The sequence below is a fragment of the Rhinichthys klamathensis genome, unplaced genomic scaffold (assembly GCF_029890125.1).
Source record: "Rhinichthys klamathensis goyatoka isolate OS25496 unplaced genomic scaffold, OSU_Roscu_1.1 h1tg000018l_1, whole genome shotgun sequence".
Lineage (NCBI taxonomy): Eukaryota > Metazoa > Chordata > Actinopteri > Cypriniformes > Leuciscidae > Rhinichthys > Rhinichthys klamathensis.
Window position 1 is genome coordinate 3,467,918 of NW_026606569.1, and position 25,172 is coordinate 3,493,089.

Sequence of the window (25,172 nt, forward strand, 5' to 3'; positions counted from 1 at the left end):
CCTGGTAAGAGTTCCTTCTTTGACGGCTATAGCCTACTCATTTTTCCACAGTGATCTGTAGCCTACGGTTCCTCTTGATTTGCTGTTCAGTGTCTGCAATAGGCTACATATGGTAGGCTATGGAAGCTTGTTTTCGCCACAGAGTGAGAAATAAAAAAGGTAACTTTTTATCTCACTATTCTGACTTTTTATCTCAGAATTGAAGTCGCAATTGCAGGTTATAAAGTCAGAATTGCGTGATATAAAGTCGCAATTGCGAGGCTAGTGAAATTCTGGCTTTATAATACGCAAATTGGAGATATAAAGTCAGAATTGCATGATATAAAGTCGCAATTGTGTGTTATAAAGTCAGAATTGTGAGAGAACTATTCTGAGGTAAAATTTTACTTTATTACTCGCAATTGCGACTTTATATCTCACAATTCTAAGAAAACATGTCAGAATTGGGAGATATAAAATCTCAATTATGTGTTATAAATTCAGAATTGCGAGAAAAAAGTCAGAATTTCGACTTTATAATACCAATTGGGAGATATAAAGTCAGAATCGCATGATAAGTCGCAATTGCGTGTTATCCTAATGTCAGAATTGTGAGATATTAAACTATTCTGGGGTTAAAAAAATAAGCAATTTTTTTCCCTTAGAATTTGACTTTATAATTTGCAATTGCGAGTTTATATCTCACAATTATGAGAAAAAATTTCAGAATTGGGAGACGTAAACTCCCAATTATGTAGGCCTATTATAAATTCAGAATTGCAAGGAAAAAAAGGCAGAATTTCTGACTTTATTTCAAGCAATTCTGACTTTATAACATGCAATTGAGACTTTACATCTTGCATACTGACTTTATTTCTCAGAATTGTGAGATATAAAGTCAGAACTGCGTTAAATAAACTCGCAATTGTGAGGAAAAAGTCGCAATTATATATTTTTAAAGGTTTTATTCTGTGGCGGAAATGAGCTTCCATACTCAAGTGACCATTTATATTTAACTTTATTCTTCTTGGAAGATCAAAGCACGTGCGATCGTTCACCAACTCTCTACTCTCTCTACACCTACTCTAACTATATAATCAATTCTTAATGCGCATATGAACGCCATCAGCGTTTATCACAGGTTCTTAAACATTATTTAAGAACCGCTATAAAGCCAAAACAATCTCATTTACCTTAAATTATATGTTTATCTCTGCTTTGAAACAATCTACATTGTTAAAATCGCTATAAATGAAGTTGACTTGACTTGACTAGTGCGCATGCGTATATGACGTCAGCAAAACACACCTCCATCCACTACGTATTGGACCATCCAGCTACGTCATCGTGCTACAGGCTGCAGCGAGGACCTCTTGGAAAATATGGTAATTTTTGTGCCCATCTCTATTAATTCCTTTATTTATTGAGCATAAACTCAAAACAAAACAACGACACATTTAAATGGAAGCCTTACTTAACCTTTTCACACGTAAGTTTAAAAGTTTTTAGAGGCGCCCGTTATTTAGATCATATCCCTTTATGGTTTCCATGGTGACGCGTCATTGCTTGTCACACCGCAGCCACAATAGCGCTGAATGACTGATTATCTGCTTTTATTTCACAAATGTGTTGGCTATAGCAGGAAATATCTGATATTCCGATTGTCAAATATGAGCAAGTGGATGTGTTTTGTTGTTTAAACACCTTAGTTGAGCTATACGCGATGGGCGCTAGTTTATGCCGGATTTTAGAGGATCGGACCTGTTGGATTTAACAAACGTCAATTTATCCACTTCTCCCGAAATGAAAGTAACGTTAAGTGGCTGGTGAACTGGGAGAAGCATAGAGTAAACTTGAAATTTACTTACACGATGTGTATTTGATATGAATAATACGTGTCGTCTAATTATAATGGAAATAATTATTATTCCCGCTTCCATAGACATAAGTGTGTATTTGACAAACTCTAAATGTATTGCTTTTTAATAACTTATTTATGTGAATGTAAATGTCTGAAACCTAAAATAAACATTATGTGGTTGAAAACACTGAATAGTTGTGATGTCAAGCGGTGAGCGGCGATTTTCTGGTTCAGAAAATATGTGTAGCCTACTAAAAAACCGGCTCATTGCAGACATTAAATCACTTAATTTTGAACTTTCAAAGTGCACCATATTTATGATTTTTTTTTAAAACGTACAAACTTTTCTTCCGGGGAGCGTGCCCCCGGACCCGGGTGCAGAGGTCCACACCACACACAAAATACTGTGGGAAACACAGTAGCTTATTATGATAGTCTTCGAAAAATACAAAATACAATTATTATTATAAAATTTCCTAAAATACGTACATTATTAGGATTTTACCACCTCCGCCTCGTTTTGAGCCAGGAAAAACCCTGAGATTTTTATTATTCTTTTTCAATTTTGTTTGTTCTTTTTGGATGCAGTTTGCGAAGTGACAAAATAAAGCAAAGCACATTTAGTCCACACTTTTATTTTCTCCGTTTCTGAATTTGATGTTATCAGAGGCAAAATACAAACACAATTGCATTATTATTTTTATCTACTGTCATGTTTATGTTTTTTAAATGTAATGTTAATAAAATACATTTTAACTTAAAGCTTAGTTTATTAACATTTTGTTGGGGCGATTGCATGAGGACAGGTGGGGCACGAACCCTTCCCTACCTTCAAAGTGGGGAATGGCAGAAAAAGTTTGAGAAACACTGCGTTAGACCAAGTGAAACAGCGCTGCGTTCCCTCACAAGTTTCATTCGTCTAATAAACTGACCTGTGTGAGTAATCCAGCACTTGCGTGTAGTTCTGTAGAATTAAATGTCCTTATTCCTTTATATCTGCGGGACTCGCGTGTGATATCTGTCTCTTTAGCAATCGCGACCTGCTTCATACCACTGTTATGTTAAAAAACATGAGTGTTTTCAAACATCCATAAACATTATTAGATCCATCAGCTTGACAGCAAGTCCCATCATTCAGCTCGTCACTGCGTCATAAACATACGCATTTGTTATTGTTGGAAACTGCGCCCTCTTGTGGCCAAAAAAGCTACATATTGTACCTTTAACTGCTTCTATTGTTCTCATTTGTAAGTGGCTTTGGATAAAAACGTCTGCTAATTGAATACATGTAAATGAGGCATAGCTTGAAGAGAGGCGGAGCCAAACCCCTATGTAGGGGTGGAGGGCAGGAGAGCAGCGAATGGCCCTCAAGTCCGTGGCGATGTCTGACCCAGGCGGAGCCGATGGGCCGAGGGAGTCCAGTGGAGCTTAAAGCTCGAAGGCTGCTGGGCGATGGGTCGATGGGATCTGAGCCACAGGATCTCCACGCCTGGGAGAAGCTGGCTCACATCAGGCCCCAGGTGTAGCTGCGCCACTGAGAGGAGGCTGATGAGGAACTCGGGGGTTGATTGGAGACCGCAAGGACTGGGTAACAGGTGTGGCTGAGGGCTGGAGAAGGGACTGAAGAGGAACAAAGGGACTAGCAAAAACAACAAAATTCAGGGCAGATGTATGGAGAGGAGGTGGGAGAGGGAGGCTGGGCGGGACCAGCTCATCAAAAATAGAGAAGACAGGCGCAGTCAAGTCAAGTCACCTTTATTCATATAGTGCTTTATACAATAGATTGTTTCAAAGCAGCTTTACAGTGAAAACAGGAAAATAATGCAACAAAGTTTGTTTCTAGAAGAAAATAGCATCATAGTCCAGTAAGTTATGGTTCATTTTTGTTGTAAAAAAGTTATTAATTAATTTATATTTATAGCCACTCTGGAGAAAACCGTGATGTCATTGTCCAGCTCAGTTCAATTCAGTCCACTAAGCATCAATGAGGCTTACGATCACTCAGATCCAAACACAAAACCTGTGCTAATGGGAAGAAAACCAAGTTGACCAAAAGACCGAATCCAGCACCCGATGACAATATAGCATGATGAGACATTTACAAGGCCAGTCATTCACATCAAATTAAGTAAAGCACAAGCTGCATTTGTTTGTTACACATGCATGAATCGAGCGACCAGTGTGCCGTTACACTCCTCCTGAACTACTAAACACAGTTGTCCAACTTTAATACCTCAGGTATTGAGGGAGGGATTAAAGGAGGTAGGGGATCCTCATCTGCAAAATCAAAATAATAGTCCTCATGAACTCCCTCGGCGTCGGATGATGCAGCCGGCTCGCGTACGCTGGGTTCTGGGTCCGGAGTGTCACCTGTTCAGACAATTATCTGATAAAGACATGACATGTAAGGGATAATGTACATCCAGCCGGTTGTTCTCCAAGAATAAACCCCCGAAAGGGTGATCAGGATCAGGATCCCCATCAACCTGAAGGGGGTTTATTTTGAGATAACAACTGGCTGGATGTACATTATCCCGCTTATTACACGGCTACTTGCCACATAAGTAAATAATTAGACACAAAATATTGATCGGAGTTGAAATGTTTCATTAACGCAAAGCTTCTGCGGACAGAGCAGTTGCTAGCGCGGCAAGTTCAGACTAGACGGACATTTAAGAGATACGCTATACAGTCATACCACTTATTACACGGCATTTCACTTGACTGAGTTTTAATATTTTATAAGCTTACCAAATCCAAAACTTCCAAGGAGAAAAAACATTCCTAGCAGGCGTATAGCGCTGCTGACTTCAGTGACCCGAATGAGCCTGTGTTTCTGTTTCCAGAGGTTGTTATCTGGGAATTACTTACCGCTGGATGGCGTGATTGACCAATCAGAATCAAGTATTCCAAAGAGCCGTGTAATAAGGCTAAATAAATTACAAGGGCTTCTCTCCAGTGTGACAACTCATGGGGACTTTTTAAGTGTCTGTTTTGACTGAAACTTTTCCCACACTTCTTGAGTGAATTCTCAAGTGGCAATTAAGGATTCCTTTATGGTAAATGGACTGCATTTATATAGCGCTTTCACAGACCCAATGGCCACCAAAGCGCTTTACATTTTGCCTCACATTCACCCATTCACTCACTCATTCACACACCGACGGCGGTGTCAGCCATGCAAGGCGCCATCCAGCTCGTCGGGAGCAGCTGGGGTTAGGTGTCTTGCTCATGGACACCTCGACACTTGGTCAGGTGGAACCGGGGATTGAACCACCAACCTTCTGGTTTGTAGACAACCTACATGAACCACTGAGCCCCATGTTTTTATGTTTGAAACACTTTCCACACTGATCACATGTGAATGGCTTCTCTCCGGGTGTGAATCAGATATATTCATGTGATATCCAAGGTTTATTTCTGTTGTGAAACTCTTTCCACACTTTAGGTAGGTGTAAGCTTCTCTCCATTGTGAATTGACATGTGCCTTTTAAGGTTTCCTTTTTGAGCAAAACTCTTTCCACACTGTTGGCAAATGAATGCCTTCTCTCCAGTGTGAATTCTCATGTGTTTTTTAAGGTTTCCTTTATCAGTGTGGCTCTTTCCACACAATGTGCAGGTAAAAGGCTTCTCCCCAGTGTGAATTCTCATGTGACCTTTAAGATGTCCTTTTTGAATGAAACTCTTTCCACACTGTTGGCAGGTGAACGCCTTCTCTCCAGTGTGAATTCTCATGTGATTCTCAAGTCTTCCTTTTTGAGTGAAACACTTTCCACACTGTTGGCAGGTGAAAGTCTTCTGTTCAGAGTGAATTCTCATGTGGCCTGTAAGATGTCCTTTTTGAATGAAACTCTTTCCACACAATTTGCAGGTTAAAGGCGTCTCTCCATTGTGCATTCTCCTCATGTGATCCTCAAGGTTTGCTTTTTTGATAAAACTCTTTCCACACTGTTGGCAGGTGAAAGGTTTCTCTCCAGTGTGAACTCTTATGTGGACTTTAAGGTGTCCTTTTTCAGTGAAGCTCTTTCCACACAATTTACAAGTAAAAGGCTTCTCACCAGTGTGAATTCTAACATGCCTGTTAAGGACTACTTCTTGAGTGAAACTCTTTCCACACTGTTGGCAGGTAAAAGGCTTCTCTCCAGTGTGAATTCTCATGTGTATTTTAAGGATTCCTTTATCAGTGAAACACTTTCCACATTGTTGGCAGGTGAAAGGCTTTTCTCCAGAGTGAATTCTTATGTGCTTGTTAAGGTTTCCTTTTTGCGTGAAACTCTTTCCACACTGATTACATTTATATGGCTTTGCTCCAGTGCTCCATTTTTCTCCAGTTATGAAATCATGATGTTCCCCATACTGATCTTTCTCTTCCATTTCATTTAGTTCTTGACTCTCCACTTTCAGTGCCATCAGATCTAAAAAAGACAAATACTATTAAACCCAACTTTAATGGCACAAAACAACAGAGATCAATACATTAACACATTTAAAGCATCAAAACCAAAAACATGTATGCTATATCCTATACCCACTAAGCTACTGAAAGAGGTGTTGCCTGTAATCTCAGAAAATGTTCTCATTATTCACAACGTTTTGCTTTCTTTAGAACACATTCCAAAATCTTTTTCCACTGCCAAAGGTATATTATGGAAGTGTGTGTCACCTCTGTTGTCAATAGCCAATCACAGTTCTGGAAGTGAAAAGCACCAAATTGCAATCCTCCTCATCATAACGGGATAATTTACCTTTTCAAGAGACCCAGTCCATCCAGTAAGAGAATAACAGACACGATACAATATTCTGCATTTCTATCCTGATAGAGAATATCCTGTACTGTTAAGACATTAACAGATAGTCAACTTAAGTCAAGTCAAGTTTATTTGAATAGCGCTTTAAACAATACATGTTGCTTCAAATCAGCTTTACGGCCATACACAGAAAATTATTCAATGATGCAAACAGAATTCAATTCTTCTGTAAAGCAGCTGTAAAGCAGCTATATAAAGAAAATAGTGTCATTGTTCAGCTGAAGTCAGTTCAGTTCCATTCAATAACTGTGAACATTTCATCAATTATGAATCGAGTTCAATTTGACTATAAAGCAGCTCTGCAGAAAACAGTGATGCCCAGCACAATTCTGTTCTCATCCAATAGTGTTGTCAGTGCAGTCAAATCAATAATATTGCTGAATATAAAGTATCCCTAAATAAGAGAGCCAAAGGCGACAGTGGCAAGGAACCCAAACTCCATCGGGGTGACAGAAATCGAGAAGAAAAAACCTTAGGAGTTCTCCCCTGGCTAAACGAACAAAAATGGTGTGATTATGATTTCAGGCTGCATCACAATTCAGATTTTGTATCATTCAAAAATATTCATCCTTTCTAATTGAAGATCGGGATTCATCACACAAAAATGGAGATGAAGCTGGCCATAGGGGTCTGTGCAGACGACTTTGGTATGTTTCGTCACGTCAGGCCGCAAAGAAATATAGTCTCAAGTCTAGTTTATTTATAGAGCCCTTTCCACTACAAAGTAGACCAAAGGGCTGTACAGTTAAAAGCAGTCTACAGGTAGTAATAAATAATAATAAAACAACACAAGACAATGGAGACGTATAGAGCTATCTTCAGTGTAGCAGTGAAAACTAATGCCATGTTTCCTAAGGATATATTTCAAGGGTTGCATGCACAGGGTGAAAAGCAACAGTCCTAGTACAGAGCCTTGTGGTACTCCATATTGAACTACATACACCATGTTCTGAGTCTCTCGTCTGTTAGGTAGGAAGCAGCAATATACAAGTTCCACGTCTCTGGTCTGTTCAGAGGAGTCAACAACAGATTCATCTCCATTATTATTATTATCGATCCGTGTTTAAACTTTGTTTGTGCAGTTCCTTCAACATGTGCTTTCCTCCAGATGAAACGAAAAGAAAGAATTCAGAACTCAAATTCAATTAAGAATTATTCATTAGGACAACAACTGAAAATTCTTTATCATGTCCGAGTAAAGTAGTGCAAGTTGGGGGTAATATAAAAAAGTGGCTCCACCTTTTATGGCGCGGACGAAGCTATAGCTAACATTAACACTATTTAACTGAAGGTAGCTGACTAGCTGGACTGTTAGCTCATGGTTTCGTTGCAGCTTGGCAAAGAATTAGTCACTTTGTAGGCTAGACGCCATTTTTATTGAATGCAATTTACATGAATATTATTTACGAGCACTAGTGATGCGCGGATCGGGGTTATGTCACGGAGCGTGGGCGCTACGGATAATCCCCGGATTAAGCTGGTCAAGTAATAAAAATAACATTCTGATTAATTTCGGTGGGTCGCGGGTGGATATGATAAATCATTATTAACGAAAATATTAACTACATTCTCTAAAATATGAGCTAAAATGAGCATGTCTACAATGTATCTTTTTTTCCGCCAGGCAGACAGGCACTTATTTGCACTCTCTTTAACCCTCTGGGGTCTAAGGTGTTTTCGGGGTCCTTGAGATGTTTTGGCATGCTCTGACATTTGTGCTTTTTTCAGTTGCTTATAAACATATTAATGGCACAGGTGAAATTACACTCTATATAGCACACACAGGGCTACCATAATATGTTATCAACATGTATGTACATGTTTGTATTTTTGAGAGAATATTGTTTATGCGTGGTTATTGAAAAAACTAAAGTTTCTAATATAAGGCCACAAATAACATACTAAATATCTGTCCACAAGACTTTTGACTAGTGGATGTTGTCGCCTTGAGTTTTTGCTTCAAATTGATCTGAAAATCATTCTGCCTTATCATTCACATAAAACAATAGATTGTTTTAAATTGTGAAAAACATTTTTTTGTTTGCAAAGGCAATATGCGGATGGGCGGAACGGCCCAACCCCCTCATGAATAATTAGGCAGTTCTCACCTGAGCAGACTGCATACTAATGAGCCTTTCATTCAGGGGTGTCACACAAGAAAGAATGCAAGGACAATATATATATAGATAAATAAATATTTATACACACACACACACACACACACACACATATATATATATATATATATACAAACAATCAAAATATAAATGAAAGCCAAAAGCACATTTTTAGTCACACCTTTTAGCCATCCACCGCGGTAAAAATAAACCAGTCGCATTTCAAAGTCGTTCGCGAAACGACCGCCAGGTGGCGCAAAGGGACATTTAGCAAAACGTAAGTGGGGCTAATGTCTATTAACAGTAGCCTATAAGGATGAAATACTACAAGTTATGGTAATTTCCAAATAAGCCTACAACAAATTGTTGGTATAATCTATATAAGATATAATCTTTTAAAACTGTAAAAGGTTAAACACTCACAGGCTAAAGTCAAGACAAAACGTTTTCTCGCTCATGTGAGAAACAGACGTTTAGGTATTTCTCAGTGAGAAAATTCATAGCCGAGCGGTAGAACTTACGGTTCATCACCAAGATGACACGGGTTCAAATCCCGCAAAAACATGGTCTTCTGTAAATTTTATATTTATTTAGATTTGTCTAGCTCTAAAACTCTGTTACACCATACAGTTTTTTTGCTTATATGTATAAAACAATTATCATGCATTTCCATTTTAGACTAAGGAACAAAATAGTATCCAACAGAACGACTTTGCATCTGTATAATAATAGGCTACCAATCGTAATTTAAAAAGCAGTTCTGTAAAAAAAAAAAATATATATAGCCTATATATATAGGCTATATATTTTTTTTTTTATTTGATTCCAGGCTCTCACGCCACACCCCCGATTTCTCCCGCTGAAGTGTCAACCCGGTCGGTCAAATTCCTGAAAGAAATAGTTTATCTATAGATCTACCTGTTGAGCCACTCGTGATCGACTAGTTATACCGCAAATTAGTTCAAATATCCCGTAATCTATCTAGAGCGAGCGTGCATGCGAGACAGATATTGTGCTCCAAACCGTGCGCGCGCATGGCAGAGAGGTCTGTTCCCTACAACCTAGAGTTTTTAAAAACATGGTTTTAAGTAAAGTGTGATTTGCCAGGGGGGACTGGGATTTCCTTCTGGTCTAAACATCCCTGCTTCTGCTGAATTATTTTAATCCCCACACCCCTCCCTCCAGAGCTAATCAATGCTATAGGCTACTTCACCAATATCAAATATATAAAATAGAGATATGCAACAGGCACGTTTAAACGACAAACAATAAAATCAAAACCAGCGTTTCAGTTGTTCATTAGTTCCAGTGGCCCTAATGCATGCACGGCTTTTAAAAATTTCACAAAGCGTGTTGAGATTATATTCACATAATGCTTACCTTTTATACCACTGTTGAATCAGATCGACTGCATTAATATTATGAACAGCAGCTACGCTAATTATTTCCCTTCTGCTTTCTGCTGTTATCTCGGGACGCTAGTCCCGAGGTAAATAGCGTTCGTCAGCTCCAGTTTGTATCCAGCCTCTCACGGAGACTTCAGATGCTCCAACACCTGCGATGAGACGACTCGACGCCTGTAAAGAGACGACTCAACGCCGGCGATATGTTATGCCCTAAATTACAGTTTTTCTCGATTGCTTAAACACTATAACCAGGCTTTTGAGCTAAAATTTCAAAACCATAATGCCATTTATCAAAAAGCACACCCATTTCACTGAACTATGAACACTATTCCCCTGTTTTGACACATTAGTCAGATTTGTTGAACTGTCACAGCAAAACTCTACACACAAATCCCTTCATTTCTCATTGCCTACACTACATGGTCATTTAGAAAGCACTAGCATTCAAAATTGTTCACTCAAGTCAGCACAGCTTCAGCTCAGTTAGCACACAATTACCCAGGTGAAAACACTAAGAGTCAAAATTGAACACACATCAGTCAGATCCTTCAATAGATAGATAAAAGCTTATACAATCTTTTATAAAAGATAAAAATTAGTTTACTGAGTTTTGGAACAATGGATCCACAGAGAAATTAAGCAATAGGTCGAGGAGGATGAGGAGGAGGATGAGGAGGAGGAAGAGGAGGAGGAGGAGGGAGAGGAAGAGGAGGAGGAAGAGGAACAGGAGGAGTTAGAGGAAGAGGAGGAGGAGGAGGAGGAGAAGAAGAAGGAGGAGGAGGAGGAAGGGCAAGGGCAAGAAGACAAGCAGTCTCGGATGAAATTCAAGCCACTTTAGTTGGCCATGTCCTTGTCCATATGACTATGAGGGAGGCTGGGCAAAGAGTACAGCCAAATTTGAGTCGCTTCACCGTCGCCTCCATCATCAGAACCTTCAGGAAGGTGTGGTGGCAAACACATTTCTATCACTGAATAAGAGACAAACATTTCCAATTGTCTTTGATGAGGTTTATGTTCTTGCAAGAAAAGGCCAGCAGTCGTACAGTCACACAGAGTGGCTGCAGAGTGTGACAGTGAAGGGAGGGCATCCTTTCTCCTTTATAGTCTTGACTCCCAGAATGTTATCTTTCTAGGCCAATGATGGTGTTTCAACCATATGTGGAACATTCTTAGACTTGTTCATCATATTGTATCCTTGAGTGGAGGCATGTACCAACACTCTTTACCATTCCAATACAATTCCAGATTTGAATAAGGTTTGTGTGTGCTCTTTTACTGTCATATGATGCTCACACACATCTTACGTAAGAGTAGGAGAGAGTAAAAAAGCAAGCAACATGACTTACCAGTTTTGGAAATGTTGTTTTGGATGTATAGCACCAGTGTGTAAGACTATGTTGTAGTGTGTGTATTTTTGAGGGCTTGTGTGTCCTGTCTGAGGGCAACGTTTGGTTTTTCAGCAAGAGTGAATGGTTTTGAGTGTAGAGCTTCATTTTGACCTGAAAATAGGATGTTTGGGGAATTGGGTGAGACGTTATGGATTTGTGTTTACTGTTTTGAGAATACGAGGCATAGTTTCAAGAAATGTGTTTAAGCAATCGAGAAAAACTGTAATACATGTTGATTAACTAACTATATTCTTCTATGTACATTTCTGAAATGCACTTTCTGTAAAGCTGCTTTGAAACAATATGTATTGTGAAAAGCGCTATACAAATAAATTTGAATTGAATTGAATTGAATATTTTGAATGAAATATTGAAGTTTATAATTAAGTGTTTTGGCACACCACGCCGAGTGGCCCTATGCATTTTTCTAAAGTCGGGTTTTATTCTGGCATGGTGAGTTAGTGTTCGACAAACGCGGCGGAGCGTTCATTTAGATTAATTTATTTTTCTCATTAACAGCTAAAATAACTTAATAGGCGACTCCGTAATTTTTTGGTCATACAGATAAGAGTAGAGTAGCTTACATCGTTCAAAACTGTAAACTTGTATTCATATTAGGCTAACGACAAAAACAGTTTATCTGTCGTCTCTGTCTCCGGGAACTGCGCGTCACAAAAATGAACCGAAAGCCACTTCAGCTCAGTCACGATAAGAAATCGGCTATGTCTAAAGCCTTTAAATGTCTAAATATTTAGGCTAATAAATGTTATCTGATTATGTAGGCTAATCCATATGAAAACGAGAGGTACAGAGGATAGGCTACTCAAACATGTAGGCCTAATGTAAGCGCTTCCCAACGAGAAAATGACAAGACAAGGGTGAAAATCTCGCTCTAATTAAATGTATAGGCTAAATCGCCCTGAATTAAAATGTAAAAACAGATCAAATAATGTATTTGTCGAAATGTTGCGATATTGTTTCATTTAAGTTCATAATTATTATATAAATGTTATTTAATTTAGCAGCATTACCACGAAGCACCGTGTTTCGATGTTTATTTGAATAATACAAAATAAAATAAAAACTTAATTCACAAATTGCATGCCTGTTTGTAAGGATCCAAAGATCCCTGTAGACTTTAATATTGAGTTGAACATTTTGTTCATGACAACAAATTAACAAGCGTTTTTTCAGATTATATTTAGTTTTGCTTGGAAAAAGCTGTCCCAAACCAGTTTTATTTAATCAATTATTGAAATAATGAAATATTTAGTAATAAACTTTTATGACAGAAATATCACTAGGCTACATGTAATTTAAATCATTTAATTCCTTCATTATCAACACTGTCTAGAATAGCGATTTAAGTGTGAATTGCGACTTCTCTTTGTGTTAAGTCAGCCTCAGACTCAGATAGCCTGTGGGGGGTTGGAGGGACAGTTGCTGGACAAAGGTGTTAATGTTCCTCTTTCATATGGAGAGTGTCGGATAGCCAGCCTGATGAGCAGGCAAAATTATTGTAAGGATAAATCTGTCCAAATGTAGTGCCCCATATCTTATTAAATTATAAATATTGTAGTTTATTTATTGTAGCCTATTTAAAGTTTTTTTCACACAAAATTTCAATTGAAGTTATTGTAAGGTGAATTCAACAAGGCATGCTGTGTCTTTGAAGCAACAATTAAAGGCTAAATAATTTTTTCGTGATTTGTATGGCTGACACGCAGCGACATATACAGTATTATCAGCTGATGTGTTTTTACCCTGATGTTTAATTTCGAGAGAGACCCGGTGCGCGCAGCGAGGGAGACTAAATAAACTTGTTAAAAAGAGATCCAGTGCGAGAGAGGCAAAGAGAAACGCATGTTTTTAATTTAATTATGTTTCGGACAATTTTCGTTTTGTACTGTTTTAATTGTTTAATTTAGCTGTAATTTCTTTGGCAATACAAATTTAAAATGTCGCAAGAATAAGATTAAGCCTAGTGTTTCTTATTTTGCATCGCAAAAGAAATAAACTCTAAACCCGATGCAACCCTGTTTTAAATTAAAAAAAAACTGTCCCGACACTTTATTTAAACCTTGAAATGTTCGAACTTGGTTTCAAACTTAAGTAATTTTTGTGTTCTTTTACATTACACAATAATTTAGCAGACTAAAGACCAGCTTCTTCTTTTTCATTTTCTGATGCAATCGGCTGACAATCTTCCTTCATCAGTTTTTGTCGTTTGTGCAGCGGCTGCGGTTCTACAGGAATGTAGCAAATTTATGTTGTAATGATAATTAAACAAAACTCTTGACTTTAAATAAGTAAACAGTTATAAACAGTTACTATTTAAGCATCAAGGTGGGAAAATATAAACGCTGTAGGACAACATCGGTTAACAACATGTATGCTACATTGAGATTCGATCTCGGGTCATTGAAGCTCCTCGAAGCTCGTGTCGTTGCGTTGATCACTGAGCTACCGTCTGTACGCTGTTAAAGTTGTAAAGCCTCATTCATGTAGCCTAAATGTTTTTATTGCAATGTTTTATGTTGAAATGTTTTCATTATTTATTCAATTACATTTCAGTAGCCTAATTTCAGTATTGTGATTATGAATTATTTTAACTACGTTTCACTTGTTGAATTCTTCTGCTACCAGCTTTCAATTGCTCTGAATCAGCGCGGTGCGGCAGCAGATTACGCATTAGAGAGAATAAACCGGAATAAACTAACACTTTTATGATTGTAGCGCCTCTTAGCGGTAAAAGGCAGCAAATACACCACACATTTTACCGCCGCGGTGGAACGGCTGATGTGGGCATTGTCATGGCTTGCCTCGACATTTGCGTTTGAATAGCGCGCGTCCTCCGTGGGCGTGTCAGATTAACGCGTAATGAAGTGTAATGAGCTGGGGAAAAAAATACTGACAGCACTCTCTTTTCATACAGATTGCATAAACTGAGAATATTTGTTTTTTATATAAATTACTCCATTTAAAAGAAGAGAATTCAAGCTTCATAAAGAAAAATCTCTCGTGCCTGTGTGACAAGTAATCGCGGAGTTACAGTTAATCTTAGGACGCGTTTCAGAATGGACTTCACTGACAGAGAGAACGCAGAACTCGCATCATGTTTGTTTTTCTTTATTTGGTGAAAAGCACAACACTTTGTTTTTATTGTGAGTATCCACAAAAAAAATAGAAACTTAACAGGATCTAATGATGTATAACACTTATATGTAAGATCAAACTCAACCGAGTATTTTGAGTCTCTTTTGCACTGATAAGAAAAAAAGCGAGCAGATCACGCCGGCGTGATTGCGGACCCCAGAGGGTTAAGATATAGCCTACACTGCGTAGGGTCCACTTTTTTAAGCAGAAATGCACAGTCTTTGATCTGTGGAAGAAAATAAAGTGGAACAAAATGTAAGCTGGCTTAGTTGTACTTTTATGGCGCAAACTGAAGTAGCACTAGCACTATAGCTAACATTAACGTTACCTTTGGCTAAATGCGTGCAGGTTGAAAAGTTTATTTGCTACCTTTATTGCTGACTTACTTGGCAAGTTAACTTTATTTCTTTTCCTGCTGACTTTACCATGTAGACTCTGTACATGAACATGGTAAAGTGAAAAATCAAACACCTTTGAAATGACTGGTATGTACCATGTTTCAGGAATATTTTCAATAATGTGATTTTTTTTTGTCATTTGTTGTGTATTTTTGGATTATGTTGTGTTGTAAATAAATCCAAACAATCAAAAAGCCATTCTTTTTTAAGTGTCTCCTCATTCTTTGTGCAAGGCTCCTCATAATGATAGGGCCTGATAGCACCTGATAGAGCCATTATGGGAGGGTCTTTGTCAGGTGTGAAACACATCAATATTTATGATGATTCACGCCCTCCTCGCATAGAGCTTTCTTACACAAAACATGTCTTACAAATTTTAAATCAATATATTGTTTTATCTGAATGAGTACGCAGGAGGATTTTCACATAGTTTTGAAGCAAATATTCTAGGCTACAAGAGTTGCACACGGATCAATTTTGTGTTAAAATTACAGAGGGGGATAACTGTATTAAAATAGGTAATGACATTGGCTTGCTTCAGAATATCATCGTGCTTGAAGGTAATTTGCACTTGGGGTACTATCAGTGCCATGCTGTTGAGCCATTTTACACATATCCCCTCAGTTCATCTAGCCTGGGCGTGTTTCTTCTCTCACAGTTGTCAGATAATTTGAAGTGCGTTAAAGTTGATGATGGCCTTCGTAAATATGTCCTCCTCCCCTTCAAAGATAAACATGTGGGAATGCCTTTGTTGCATTTACATTAGGCTTAATTGTTGTGTTGAGATAGATTAAGTGTAATTTTTAGAGATATTGTTCTGGCTCGTTACTTATGCCACTGTTTACCACAATAAAATGTTGCTGTATGTTAATATGTTGTTGTTCTGTAGCTAGCGACTTACATTTTTTCTTCTACAGTAGTATAGAATGTATCATGTCGTGGAGTTTGTCAATTCAAAGGAGGTTGAAGTTGTCCACTCTAATTGGCTAAAGGAGGCCAAAGTTTCTGGCCCCCTTTTGTATCTCTTGCAAAGCTGCGTAGGGCAACTAAAGATGGGGTGATGCCAGGTGCTGACTGGACTCGATTTAGAGTCTGTGTGATGTATTCACATGGTATAGTAATGCTTCATTCTCAAATTACACAATTCCACACTTATTGAATTGAAACCCTACTGCAAAAGTTAAAGTCATAAGGAGCCCTTCCATTTAGACCTAATCTGCATTTGTGTTGACAGACGTGTATGAGATTGCCTGTGCAAAGCTGCTAGAGGCTACAATTAACTCTGATCTAAATACTGAAGATGAGGACAACAGGCCAGAGTACATGAAGAGAAAGAATTGGTAGGAGTGGCCCATAATTTTGAATGGCTGCATCAAAAGTCACAATACACCTGGGCAAACAATTAGGCCGCAAGCTAGAGGGCCTTACAATGCACCCCCCAACCTCCTGACAAAACCAACTTTTAAAAAAATGTATTAAATATAATTTCCTACTCACTTGAATGACAAAATGACATCCCAATGTAATAAATGTTAGAGGCTGTAGAAGAATAGTAAGCAGCAGTGAAGAGGAGGAGGAAGGAGCTTGAATATTCTGTAGCTCATGGAGGAAAAAATCACTTTGGTATGTGTGATGAGATTAAAAAATCTTTTACTTTTTTTTTAGCACACGCACCCATATATGGCACGCAAAACAGGTCTTGTGAGGAGGCTATGCCCACAGGTAGGAATTCTACAAAGGGATCTCTCTCGGTTTACTCTGACATATCTACGTACAATGTTTTGCTACTAATCTGCTATGCCTTCTTTTTCTTATGTCTTACAGCAATTGCCAAGGAGATCATCACCAACTTGATTCTATCAGAGAGCAGCAGTTGCTCATCCTGGTGCAGCTCCAAAAAATCTCCAGCAGTCAAGCAGTTCCAGACGTCACGCCAGACCCAACACATTTCGGGCTCCCACTTTCGACTATTGAGGAGCTACAACGATTGGAGGAGACATTAAAGAATCCAGAGGTGAAGAAAAATTTGGTGAGTTAAATGATGCACTAATCAGATAATTCCTAAAAGTCACTCCCCACTCTCACTCATGCTATATTCCTTAAATAACTAATGAGGTACATGTCTTTTGTTTCAGACTGTTGTCCTTGGAATGGTCGGAGGCATGACTGTTAAAGACACCGTGGGGCGGGTCCTGAAAAGAGCAATGAACACCTCGCTGGCGAGACTCATTAATTTGAGTGGGGCCAACCGAAAGCCTGCATTCCAAGGACTCATTTTGAAAAGTGTGGTTCTGGGTTGAGTGTCAGTGCTGGATAACTGCAAAGGGGTGAAATCCAAATTAAGTTTTGGTGGTTGCTGAGTAACATCATATGGTCATGCTGCCCTCTTCTGTCTTGTGTTTTCTCAGATGCAGTCCGCCGGAACGCCCTGACCAAAGATCCTACAGAAAAGGAAATAGAGCTCCTCATCACCAGCTATCCTCTGATAGGGATGGTGGCCGAAGCCAGAGGGCGAACAGGCAGACAATGTAGACAAAACTCAGAAACGCAGTGGGACCGAATTAAAGGGTAAGTTCTAGCCTGGTAATACCAAACTCTGCTACTTCGCTTTGCTTCGTAGACAGAGTCAAGGCGCTTGTCTGAAGTATAAAATCATTGGTTACCCGTAAGCCAATCACATAACGCAATCACCTCTCTCTCCAACTTAAACATCACCTCCATTCAAAATGTTTAACAAACACTCTTCTTGTTCGGGCTTCAGTTTGCAAATGGCGGGAATATTCTCCACAACAGAGCAAATTCCATCCCGTATCTCCATATCCGCGGTCGTTTTCAATTTCCCCAATCTTAAACTCGGCGCTTAGCCTCTACGTCACAGCTCTCAGTCGCCCTCTGTTCATTGATTGGCCGGCTGTTTTGAAACTGAGAGATAGGTCGCTGTCTCAGACTGAGTACAGAAGCAAATTGAAATTGAGCGGAAGTACGAAGTCTGACGTAGTCAGCTTAGGTAAGTTCACCCAAAAATGAAAATTCTATCAGTAATTACTCACCATCATGTTGTTCCAACCCCGTAATACTTTCGTTCATCTTCGGAACACAAATTAATACATTTTTGATTAAACCTGAGAGCTGTCTCACGTTCGCAGAGCAATCGGACATAGATTCATGGCAGGGATCTGCCGATTGTTTTAGCCCTAATCGGGCCGTCTTCGGTCCGCACAATGTTTGCTAGCTGGGATTCTTCTGTGGTACACAAAAGGAGATAGAAGGCAGAATGTTAGCCTCAGTCACCATTCACTTTCATTGCACCATATAATTTAAGTGAATGGTGATTAGGACTAATGTTCAGCCTAAGAATTTTAATTTCCCACAGAAGGAAGATATAAGGATTGGAATGACATGAGGGTGAGTGGTCTCTAAGGTTTAAAACTCAAAGATATCAGGTGAGTTCAGTGCTTTACTGTGCAGTTATAAAATCACGTTCAAGACCAGTTTGTTTCTAAAATTAGATTAAATGAATATTTGAGTCTCTGTGCTGTATTAAATAATAATGAAATTAAGAATGCGCTCAGGGTTTCTGGGTCAAAGCATTCCTGGGTCAAAAATGGCCTTTGGTGGTGGCTGACGAACACAGTCATCCACAATTTTACACAAATACATATGTATATACATGAGGTGACTTAAAAGTCATTGATTTGGACTGGGGCTAGTATTGTCAAAATATTCTGTACTTCGGTACCAAGTCGGTACTAAAAAAATGTAAACGTCACGGTACCAAGTACCGGTGGTACCGAGTACCCGGTCAAACCCGGTTCTGGACGAGCATGCATGCACGAAGGGCGTGAAGTTGCGTCCTCTTCATGACAGCGCTGAGACATGGCGACCGGCGGCGCTGCTGATGTGGTGGCTGTAAATCCACTTGTTGATAAGAAAGGAGGAAAGAGCCATGTGTGGAAATTAGTATCAAAGTACCGGTACTTCAGTAGTACCGGGTATATTCGGTAGACTGTTTAAAAGACTATTTAAAAATTAACCCTGCATGTTCTGCTTGTCTCTGTGTGAATGAATGGCGCAGACGCGCGGTTTCATTTAACGTTTCCTCACACACACACACTGAAGCACGAGTGACGCTCGCGCTGTTTTCAGTCTCTGCTGCCTCACGATATGATGACATGATTCATGATTCAATTCATCTCCAGAGCCACTCTGAGAGTCACTTCATGAGCATTTTACCGTTTCATTTGAGAAAAACTATCGTCATATCATACACGCACAGAAACTCAAGGTCTTCACGGCAACCCGTCAAAATAAAAGTTCGGTTTAACTTAAAGAAATTGGCAGAAATAATTATATTAGGCTACAGTACAATATATTTAACTACGTCTCCATTAATTAAAAATACTACTACTACTAATAATAATGTGTGCATAGAAGGTTGCTTATTTTTCACTTTTTCATTTCTCAATATCATCAATATTTTCGTTTAAACAGCATGTAGCCTTCAATGCTTTCATAAACTTACCGTCATAAATAATAAAGTCATTGAATTGAATTTAATATATTTTTTCAAATAGTTAAATAAATTGGAAAAATAGTTCAAACAGATTTTGCTGTGGTACCGAAATTGGTACCGAGAACCGTAAAATTTTAATGGTATCGGTACCGACTACTGGAATTTTGGTACCGTGACATCCCTAACTGGGGCAAACCATTACCATCCAAGAGAGCTTCCAGACATCAAAAATAACAGAGGGAGGCCATCCTACGCTGTCTGGAGAGTCTCTACCCCAGTCTAAACTAGCGTCCAGCCAAACATCACCACAATGCAAGTAAATCACTCGCATATGCGACAAAATTTTCACTCTGGGCGACTAAATAATGTCTATCATTAGCAATTGGCTAATAAACTCTTAGATTTTACTCGCCAGTGTGTGTGTTAGAGGCTAAGTATAAGTTTTGCATAGATATATTTTCACTCACTGAGACTCTGACTGAGCGCTTAAGAGTTTTGCTTTTCTCCATCATGCAATCTGTACTGTTTAAATTCAGCTCAATAGGAGGGATGGCAAGAGTGATCGAGTACTCGTTAGTGACAGCGATGATCGATCATGAAAACGATGATCGCCCTGACTTAAAAAAAAATCTTTTTTTCTGATTGGGGGCGGTTCCTGAGATCTGATTTGTTAGAGTTAGACAGCACGCCTTCCAGACCGGCGAAATAAAGTGAAACTGGATTGGAAAGCACGCACTGCAGTAATGCCTGGAATCACTTTGATCATGAAATGCAGTTACGGGGAGACACCCAAGGTGAATAGGGGAAAAAATTACCTAATAGATATCAGCATGTAACTTCCCCAGTTGATTACTGACATTAAGACAAATATCTTTTGTATTACAAGTTTTTAGAATATTTATGTTTAAATATGCAAATTAGCATGTCTGTGAATGTATTGGCAGTAGCCAAGTCTCTGTACTTGCTCTGCAGCAGCAGCTTAGCAGATCTAGCCTATTGTGCCAAGACCAAATACATTAAAATTGCCATATCCATCAATGCCAATGTCTCCAAGAATTGTCATGACAGAAATATATATATTTATATTGCATGAGTAAATTAATGAGTCCCTTTATTTAGTATTGATACATTAGAAAGGTAAAAGTTTTAATATCTTATAATGACAGTAATTTTTTAATTTTACCAAAAGGTATGCAAATCAAAAACTAAGTCCATGCATTTAAAATTTATATAATAATGATTTTCTTATGCATCTACTGAGAAAAAACTCATGCACACTTATTATTAGAGTTCCTTACTAAACTCTGTACCTCAGGGCTTTTAGTCCACGACTGTGCTCATTCTGAGAAAAACACATGGATTCTCATGTTTATTTCACATTTCTTTTGAGAGGAGTATTTTTTTCTTTCTATTTTTACCCAAATAGGGGTGTTGTGAGGATTATGCAGCGCTAAACACACAAGTAATGGGTTTCATTCATAAACGAAGCTAGAGGGCGCCCTCGCGCAGAAAGTCCACAAGTGAGACTCATAGAAGTCATAAAACTTATGACATGAAGTCCCTTATGCACAAAGTCATCCAGCTTTCACACCAGCTAAATAAAAAGCAGATAGAAACATTTTGACTGAATAAAGATGACAGCAAACACACGATTGAGACAATATAACCATATTGTCAGGTAACACTTTATTTCGATAGTCCACTTTAGACATTCTACTAATTCTAAGTAACTTTGCAGCTACATGTCAACTAACTGTCATTACAGTATTAGTAGACTGTCTAATTAATATCTGCTAACACATTATTTTGTTGGTCCCCCAGCAGACATTCAACTGACTATAAGTAACTTGGCAACTACAAGTCAACTTATTCTCCTAACCCGAACCCTAACCTAACAGTCTACTAATACTCTAATGAGAGTTAGTTGACATGTAGTTGAAAAGTTACTTATAGTTACTAGAATGTCTAAAGTGGACTATAAAAATAAAGTCGAACCTATTGTCACTAACCATCTGTATTCTTAAAGCCATCAGGTATTTATAAGAATGAATAAGTATAATTCGATGCTAATCGGCATAGACTTTATTATTGCATAGAATACTAGAAGTTAATATATTTTTGTTCCTCATTCTATGATAAGAATCCTGAGCAGATCTCAGAAGGAAGTTATTTCAAACACTCGACTGCACTTATCAGTGCCGGTCCTCCCTATACGCAAAGCACGCAAGTCGTTTATTGATTAAATTTCTGTATATTAGGCTACTTTTAATAGTAGGTTAAATTTTTCATTTCATGCACATCTTTTTTTTATTGTATTACTGAACGTTTCAACTCACTGTTGTTGGTTGACAGGGAAACTGCTCTGAAGAACAGTTTAAGGGGTTGGGGGTCATATTGTATTTTTATGAATGCCACCGGACAGAGGTATAGGACCGGGACTGGCCGTTATATAGTGAGTTTAAAACAAAAACAATCTTAAACTCAAATAAATTGTTATGTTTTGATGCTAAGATAACATGCTAGCTATCCCTTATGCATCTGTTGCCAGGAGCGATTGTGTCTGATGACTAATTTCGAAGACTAAACTGCACCTAAGATTTTTTAGTCGGTTTAAAAGATGACCTGATGCTGGACAGGAGTCCATATATTTTGATTAAGTCATTTAATCGTGCCCTGATTTCAGAGTTAAAATTATAATTTACTAAGAGCCTTCGGTAGTTGCTCACTCTCCCATTCTTCACGGTGTAACTTGTAATTTGTTCAGGCCACTTTGGCATTGCGATCGCTTGAATATACAGATACACTCTCAAAATTGCGCTAAAACCCCGTCACTCACGATGAAGAGCCATCACTTTTAATCGGGTTGGACCGAAAAAATAAGCACCCGCCGGTGGACAAAAATCGGGATGCTTTTTAAAATAAAAAGCAGCCCAATTTTCCTTCGCTTTTATTTTTAGTCATGTTATCTTAATACATAAATGATCACAGAAAAATAATGTAGTGCAGTGCAGACATCCAAACTTTTTCCCTAACTCGACCAAGCCCAATCTGGCAACAGCGCTTCTTTCCTGCACTCTAGACAAAGCAACGCTCTGGTTTCGGTATTATATACACTCACCTAAAGGATTATTAGGAACACCATACTAATACTGTGTTAGACCCCCTCTCGCCTTCAGAACTGCCTTAATTCTACGTGGCATTGATTCAACAAGGTGCTGAAAGCATTCTTTAGAAATGTTGGCCCATATTGATAGGATAGCATCTTGCAGTTGATGGAGATTTGTGGGATGCCCATCCAGGGCACGAAGCTCCCGTTCCACCACATCCCAAAGATGCTCTATTGGGTTGAGATCTGGTGACTGTGGGGGCCATTTTAGTACAGTGAACTCATTGTCATGTTCAAGAAACCAATTTGAAATGATTCGAGCTTTGTGACATGGTGCATTATCCTGCTGGAAGTAGCCATCAGAGGATGGGTACATGGTGGCCATAAAGGGATGGACATGGTCAGAAACAATGCTCAGGTAGGCCGTGGCATTTAAACGATGCCCAATTGGCACTAAGGGGCCTAAAGTGTGCCAGGAAAACATCCCCCACACCATTACACCACCACCACCAGCCTGCACAGTGGTAACAAGGCATGATGGATCCATGTTCTCATTCTGTTTACGCCAAATTCTGACTCTACCATCTGAATGTCTCAACAGAAATCGAGACTCATCAGACCAGGCAACATTTTCCAGTCTTCAACTGTCCAATTTTGGTGAGCTCTTAAAAATTGTAGCCTCTTTTTCCTATTTGTAGTGGAGATGAGTGGTACCCGGTGGGGTCTTCTGCTGTGTAGCCCATCCGCCTCAAGGTTGTGCGTGTTGTGGCTTCACAAATGCTTTGCTGTATACCTCGGTTGTAACGAGTGGTTATTTTAGTCAAAGCTGCTCTTCTATCAGCTTGAATCAGTCGGCCCATTCTCCTCTGACCTCTAGCATCAACAAGGCATTTTCGCCCACAGGACTGCCACATACTGGATGTTTTTCCCTTTTCACACCATTCTTTGTAAACCCTAGAAATGGTTGTGCATGAAAATCCCAGTAACTGAGCAGATTGTGAAATACTCAGACCGGCCCGTCTGGCACCAACAACCATGCCACACTCAAAATTGCTTAAATCACCTTTCTTTCCCATTCTTACATTCAGTTTGGAGTTCAGGAGATTGTCTTGACCAGGACCACTCCCCTAAATGCATTGAAGCAACTGCCATGTGATTGGTTGATTAGATAATTGCATTAATGAGAAATTGAACAGGTGTTCCTAATAATCCTTTAGGTGAGTGTTTAAGGGGAATGTGCTGGTGCTCCTATTTACATATTTCATAATTGTATGTAGTATATTCCCAATAAATAAATCTGTATTATTTTGCCTAATTTAATGCGTGACGTTGCAATAACAAATGTCCAACATGGAAGTCGGATCTTTTTAGGTTGAAGCAGCATTAGTATTTGTCTGGTCCTGTGATCTCAACATGTCCACATGAGGCGACCCGCTCTGTGTCAAATAAAACCACTTTATTTCGGACACTCTTCAAATATATCACTCATTCGTAGAGCTGGACATTTTAATAAGGATCAAATGACTGAGTTCAGCTTTGAGAATGAAACCAACCTGTGTGTTCCTCAGTGTCTTCATGTTTCACACTGAATGTTTCTCCACTCTTCATGTCTTCACTCTCCTTTTTAAAAAACACCATCTTTGTTTGTGTCTCAGTATCTTCATGTTTCACTCTGAATGTTTCTCCAATCTTCATGTCTTCACTCTCCTCTTTAATAAACACCATCTCAGTTTGTGTCTCAGTATCTTCACGTTTCACTCTGAATGTTTCTCCAATCTTCATGTCTTCACTCTCCTCTTTAATAAACACCATCTCAGTTTGTGTCTCAGTATCTTCACGTTTCACTCTGAATGTTTCTTCAATCTTCATGTCTTCACTCCTTTCTTTAAACGCCATCTTTATAATACTGCGTCACATGGATCTCAGTCGCTTCACCAGGAGTTTTTCTGTGTGTTTGGACACTGTCCTGTTTAGGATGAGAATAAGTAACAGAAAGAAAAACACATCAAAACTGATTCTCTGGGTGCGCCTAAATCAGCTCCAGTTCCCTTTCGATGAAGACGACACTTTGGGGAACGCCTCCAGCATGATAGCATCTGAAGCACATGTGGAATTAGTCCAAGATTTATTTGTAGAGTAACTGAAATTATTAAATATAAAAATATTTTAAAAATCTGATATTTTTAATCACGATTAATCATTATTAATACAGGAAAATTGTGTGATTAAGGCCATCCTTAAAAATATTCTTGTTTGCCGTAACCCGACCGACCCTGTCAATTTAGGACCGACCCAATTTTTTATTTTTTTTCCCTTTTAGTCCGACCGACTTGCCGGTTGTAAATTTGCATTAAGACCGACCGATTTTTTTTTACTCTTCAAACAACTAATACAAATGCAATAAAATATCAATTATATTATAGTAAGCAGGCTACGTTCT

General features: G+C 38.8%; 1 protein-coding gene across 1 annotated transcript; it reads right to left on the bottom strand.

Annotated features, from left to right (window-relative positions):
- Nucleotides 1-5,233: 5,233 nt before the first annotated feature.
- Nucleotides 5,234-24,706, bottom strand: LOC130070393 (gastrula zinc finger protein XlCGF28.1-like). The gene is made up of 2 exons (XM_056234772.1): nucleotides 24,286-24,706; nucleotides 5,234-6,255 (listed from the first exon to the last, which is right to left on the bottom strand). The coding sequence occupies exons 1-2, from the start codon at nucleotides 24,626-24,628 to the stop codon at nucleotides 5,285-5,287; spliced, it is 1,314 nt and encodes a 437-aa protein (XP_056090747.1). The 5' UTR covers nucleotides 24,629-24,706; the 3' UTR covers nucleotides 5,234-5,284.
- Between the last annotated feature and the right edge of the window lie 466 nt (nucleotides 24,707-25,172).